Source organism: Etheostoma cragini, chromosome 4, assembly GCF_013103735.1.
Source record: "Etheostoma cragini isolate CJK2018 chromosome 4, CSU_Ecrag_1.0, whole genome shotgun sequence".
NCBI lineage: Eukaryota > Metazoa > Chordata > Actinopteri > Perciformes > Percidae > Etheostoma > Etheostoma cragini.
Window position 1 is genome coordinate 2,448,705 of NC_048410.1, and position 5,761 is coordinate 2,454,465.

The following is a 5,761-nucleotide window of genomic DNA, read 5'->3' on the forward strand; positions in this document are numbered from 1 at the left end:
CCCCCCCCCCCCCCCCCGAATATATCTTTGAGTTGTGGACAAAACAAGACATTTGAGGACGTCATCTTGGGCTTTTGGGAACACTGATCTACATTGTTTACCATTTTCTGACATTAAATAGACCAGACAGACCAAACAACTTCTGGAAAAATCAAGAAAATAATGATTATAAAGTGATTATTCAACAAGTTAGTTGCAGCGCTAGTTATATTTACTTAAACTCAGTTTGTGTGTGTGTTGTGTGTGTTATTGTGTGTAGTGTACGTCGGGAGATGGAGGCAGAGGTCGGGCAGATGCAGGAGACCATCCAGGAGATGGAGAGATCATGTGACGGGCTGTACACACCATGTGACTCTGATCCCGCCCACTCACCTGTCTGTCGCAACCTGACCAGGAAACAGGGCTACCTGCACATCCGCAAGTAGGACACACACACACACACACACACACACACACACACACACACACACACACATATTAATGCTTTCATTCAATGTTCACACTAAAGCTCCCGTGGGCAGAATTGCAGTCTGATTATTGAAATCATTTAATGTCAGAAGTCACTAACCCCTCCCAATCCCTTAAATTTTTTAAGCCAAGGACCCTTTACAAGGGACCCTCCCCCCCAAATGCAGGAAAAAAAGAAATGCTTCAAATTGACTTGCTTTTGTTTTATCGGAAAAGTTAAATATCTTTGACTGTATTAATAATTGTCGCATTTTTTGACATCTTTGTAGCTTTTTTCGTCACTTTTTGTTGTTTTTTTGTGACTTTTTAATGTGTTTCACAGACATTTGTTGCTTTTTTGATTTTTACTGCATTTTTGCCAACATAAAGCCCTACAAAAGTCAGCAAAAAAGTTCCTCAGCCATCTGAGAATTTAGCAAGTTGAGCAGAACACTGATTGAATTTTTACAACCTGATTCACAGCTTGAATTTGAAGAACTCTCTGCTTCTGAGGTAACATCTGTAAATGTTTCACGTAACTGCAGTTTAAAAAAAGCTTTTTCCCGTGTATTTGGTTTAAATCTATTGTGAACCTAAATTGATATTGGCCCGGATATAAATTAGTGAGGGGCCAGATTGGGCCCGCGGACCTTGAGTTTGACACGGGCCGTTATGTATCACGTTGAAGGAAACTGGAACATAATCTATGAACTGTTTTAAAAATCTAAAACACAACGTAACACAACGTAATTCTCCTTTAATGAATGCAAATCTGCTGTTGTGGCAATGTTGGTATCTGATGTTAAAGTTGACACTAAGTTGGGCGCCTGGGTAGCTCACCTGGCAGAGCAGGCGCCCATAAATAGAGGTTAACACAGCGGCCGCTGGTTTGATTTCGCCCTGCGGCCCTATGCTGCATGTCATTCCCCCTCTCGCTCCCTTTCCATGTCTTCAGCTGTCCTACACAAAGAAATAAGGCCTAAGAAAGGCCCAAAGTGTATATTTTTTGAAACAAGTTGACACTGAGTCTGAAGTTACGATCTTTACCTTTAATTTCTTTGTGTCCCTCAGTAAGACGGGACTGGTGTCGTCGTCCTGGGAGCGCCAGTACTTCTTCACGCAGGGCGGTAATCTGATGCAGCAGGGCCGGGGCGAGGTGGCGGGCGGCCTGGTCACGGACCTCGACAACTGCTCCGTCATGGCGGTCGACTGTGACGACCGTCGCTTCTGCTTCCAGGTCACTTCCTTCGATGGCAAGAAGTGAGACGGCTCCCACTTTTTTATTTACTGTACAATGGGAATGTTACAGTTCAGGAAGTGTACATAGATAAATTCAGATGAACTCTCATTGCCCTTTTTTCTGTCTCTTCTATATCATTTTAGAACTATTTGACAGAGGGCTCACACTTTTTACGTTTGTCTTTCATGAATACACCCTAATTCTTTAGATGCTTTCTCCATTTTTAAGTTTTTGTAGTAGCGTATATTCAATTCAATTTCAATTCAATTTTATTTAGTGTGTCAATTCATAACAAGAGTTATCTCGAGACACTTTACAGATAGAGTAGGTCTAGACCACACTCCAGAATTCACAAGGACCCAACAGTTCTAGTAGTTTCCTCCAGAGCAAGCAACAGTGCGACAGTGGCGAGGAAAAACTTCCTTTTAGGCAGAAACCTCGATCAGACCCAGACCCAGACCCAGACCCAGGCTCTTGGTAGACGGTGTCTGACGGGCCGGTTGGGGGTAGAGTAAAGAGTGGAAATGACAAAAAGTAGAAAAACTAGTAGTTTGTAGCAGTTCTTTGTAGTAGTTCATGGCATAGCAGGGCACTGTGGGCATTAGTAAATGCCGCTCTCCTAAACGTTTCTCCCGGTTTTGTGTCCTCAGAGTGGTGACGCTGCAGTCGGAGAGCAGGAAGGACTGCGAGGAGGTAAAATGTCTTCCTGTCATGCAACCTGCTCGGTATTAACTGTCTGTTGTCTCCTCATGCCGTCTTCTGTGCTGCTTCCTCCTCCAGTGGATCTCCACCATCAACAACATCTCCAAAAGGATCTACCTGAGTGAGAACGCAGAGGTCCGTGTCCTACTTCCCTCGTAAACCTTTATTCACCTGGTCACAGATCACGGGGGAGATTTTGGCAGCAATCTTTAGATGTACAGCTTAGCCTGGTTTCAGACCTCTGAGTCCCCTCGGACTTAGTCTCGCATTGCCAGAACGGGTCCACAGCACTGGGGAGTAAGGTCTAGCTGCACCACACATGCATTCTGGGATCGGGGGGGAACACTCAGGGATGTTTGCAAATGGAGCAAGCTGCTTCTATATAATAAGGGTTTTAGTCTCTAACAACTATCTCTGAAGGGATCCTTTCCTTAATGTTCAGGGTTCAAAGTTATTGAAGGAATTTAAAAAATCCTTTCGGGATGAATAAAGCATCTGTTTATCGATCTAAATGTAAATTCCAAGCCTGGAAAGATTTTGGAATAAGAAAAATAACCAGAAAGTTTTGGAAAAGTCATGGAATCTTTTTTTAACAAAGCGTAATATTATGCGATTAATTTAAAAAAAAATGTTTTTAATTAAAAAAAAATTGGATTTGACGCGGTCTTAACCTTAAGGTTCTATTCGGGGCGCGATAATACAAATTCTTCTTATTGTTAAACATCTGAGGGAAAATGTTAACAAAGATTTTTATTCTTTTTTTGTGTTTTATTTTTATATTCAGGAAAAAAATATATAAACATAACATTCACGAACAGTTACAAACAACACACTAGGACAAAGGCACACGTCCCAGGGCACAAAATCACAGAGAGGAAAAACAGGGGGGAGGGAGACAAAACAACACATGCAGAAACAGACACACACAAACACACACACACACAGATTTTTATTCTTATTGTATAATGTCGACTTAGATTTTCAGGAATACATAATCATGGAAAAGTATTGGTTAAAATGCGGATGAAACCGGAAAGTTGACAGACACAAACCAAAATGACCCTTTAATTACCAATGTTTTGAATGTTGATTGAAGAAAGTATGGCTGGAAAGTTTGAGTGTCCACATACTTCTGGCCTTGTAGTGTATCTGTGGTAAACGTTGATGAATTAATGCATTAAACATATTGAATTGACACTGACAGGTCTTTCGTTCTTTGTTCCTATTGGCAGGAGCTTGCAGCCAGAGTGAACCAATCGGCTCTTGAAGCCGTGACGCCGTCTCCGTCCTTCCAGCAGAGACACGAGAGCATGAGACCCAGCAGGTAGGTGTGTGTGTGTGTGTGTGTGTGTGTGTGTGTGTGTGTGTGTGTGTGTGAGAGACGTTAACCTAAAGCGCTAAGAGGTTAGATTGACAACCCCATAACCAATCGGCTTCCAGATATAATGAAGATGAACACTCAGCCAATCAGATTTTTGTGGGAAAGCTGGAATTTCATTCATCTATTTTTATCAGGACAATGCACATTAATTCTTCTGTAGTCCTAGTTACCGTGCATGTCTTTATGGTGGGAAGAAACCGGAGGAAACCCATGCTAACACGGGGAGAACATGCAAACTCCACACAGAAAGGCCTGGGACGACCTGGATTTGAACCCAGCTGTGTAACCATCCGTCTCTTTCTCTCTTCCCTCCAGTAAAGGGCGTGTGGGCCGAGCGAGTAGCATCAGCTCTGTGGGCTCTGAGCCGTCCCCTGCCCTGTCTGTGCTCTCATTGGATGCCCTGGTTGCCCCGGAAACACCCATCCAGTTTGACATCATTTCCCCGGTCAGCGAGGAGAACTCGGGACAGAGCAAGACAGCATCACAGACCGGCAGGTATGTGTGTGGATGTGTGTGTCTGTGTCAAAATTAACTCAAAATCCTTTAAACGATGCATTTTTTTAAAAATTTTGACTTGCGATTAACACAAGTGCATTCTGGGATTTGGGCCTTCAGCCGCTCCGTGAAATCAGGAAACAATGCAGCATTAATGTTACCAACCTGGCTGCGTTCTTACTAGATTTAATGCTTTTTTAGACCTTTTTAGAGACTTATAAGTGTATTTAAATACATAGGTGTGTGTGTGTGTGTGTGTGTGTGTGTGTGTGTGTGTGTGTGTGTGTGTGTGTGTGTGTGTGTGTGTGTGTGTGTGTGTGTGTGTGTGTGTGTCCACCCACAGAAGGAGTAATCCATTTGGAGAGTCAGGAGACAGCACTTCAGAAGACAGTGAAGGTACGGCTTGTCTGTCAGGACATTCCTGTTCTCTCGTCCCAGTGACGTGCCTGTTAGACCCGACTGATCACTTGGCCTCAGGTTATCACAGCTTGGAGCTTTCTTTAAAATGGCTCATTTCCACAACTTCACACTCGGCACGGCCTCGGGTCCTGAGCAATAATCCTGCCGTGACCTAAGCTGCACCTCAGTCAGTTTGTATTCACGGCATTTGCTAACAGCTAGCTATTCGGGATGAGCCTATTTCTGGCTATTTATTTTATATTATTAAAGCTTTGGTGTGCAACCTCTTTATATCAATAAGTCATTGTTACATTCAAGACATTGTGAATTGAAGATATGACCTCTTCGGAAGAGTCCATCACGTTGTGTTAGTCCTGTGTCCTCCTTGGCTACTAGCAACTGTGTGGAGTGCGCGATTCAAAAGGCACAGGTGTCAAACACATGGCCTGCGGACCAAATCTGGACCTCACAAATTTGTATCCAGCCCGCATATCAATTTAATAATAATAATATTTTACACTGTTAATTGAATTACAATTTACACTCTGTTTTGTTAATAATTTATGTTCTCCATAGAATTTTTTTGCCGCCTAGTTGTGCGCCAAACCAAAAAGAGGGGAAACCTTTATTTTAAACTGCAGTTACATGAAGCAATATTCAGCAGATTTACAGACGTTGAGTCCCCTTAAGAAACAGAAAGTTTTCATATTCAGGCTGTGAGTCAGTTTTTTTTTTTTTTATTCAATCAATGTTCTGCTTGATTTTTCTAAATTCTTTGATGGCTACGGAGTTTTTTTTTGGTGACTCTTGTAGGGCTTTGTTTACAAAAAAATAAATAAAATAAAAAAATAAAAAGCAACAAATATCTGGGAAAGCCATAAAAAGTCACGTGTTGTTGTCATTACTTAGAATTCCTCATGGGGGCAGTAGAAACTACGCACTAGAGCTTTAAACTCATGGGTACAACTACTACTGTGTTGTTTACCGAATCAGTCTTATTGTGTATTGTCCTTAATTGTCAATACGGGATGAGGGGACGGGATGAGGGGACGGGATGAGGGACGAGATGAGGGGCGAGATGGAGGACGAGATGAGGG

The 5,761-nt window shown here is 42.5% G+C and overlaps 1 protein-coding gene across 1 annotated transcript in view; it reads left to right on the forward strand.

Moving 5' to 3' along the window:
- appl1 (adaptor protein, phosphotyrosine interaction, PH domain and leucine zipper containing 1) overlaps window positions 1-5,761 on the forward strand; it is a 15,518-nt gene that overhangs the window by 6,565 nt on the left and 3,192 nt on the right. Inside the window, exons 10-16 of the mRNA XM_034869477.1 lie at window positions 260-421; window positions 1,519-1,707; window positions 2,338-2,380; window positions 2,468-2,524; window positions 3,622-3,713; window positions 4,086-4,265; window positions 4,609-4,742. Of these exons, the coding sequence (XP_034725368.1) occupies window positions 260-421; window positions 1,519-1,707; window positions 2,338-2,380; window positions 2,468-2,524; window positions 3,622-3,713; window positions 4,086-4,265; window positions 4,609-4,742 (857 nt within the window). The remainder of the gene's footprint in view (window positions 1-259; window positions 422-1,518; window positions 1,708-2,337; window positions 2,381-2,467; window positions 2,525-3,621; window positions 3,714-4,085; window positions 4,266-4,608; window positions 4,743-5,761) is intronic.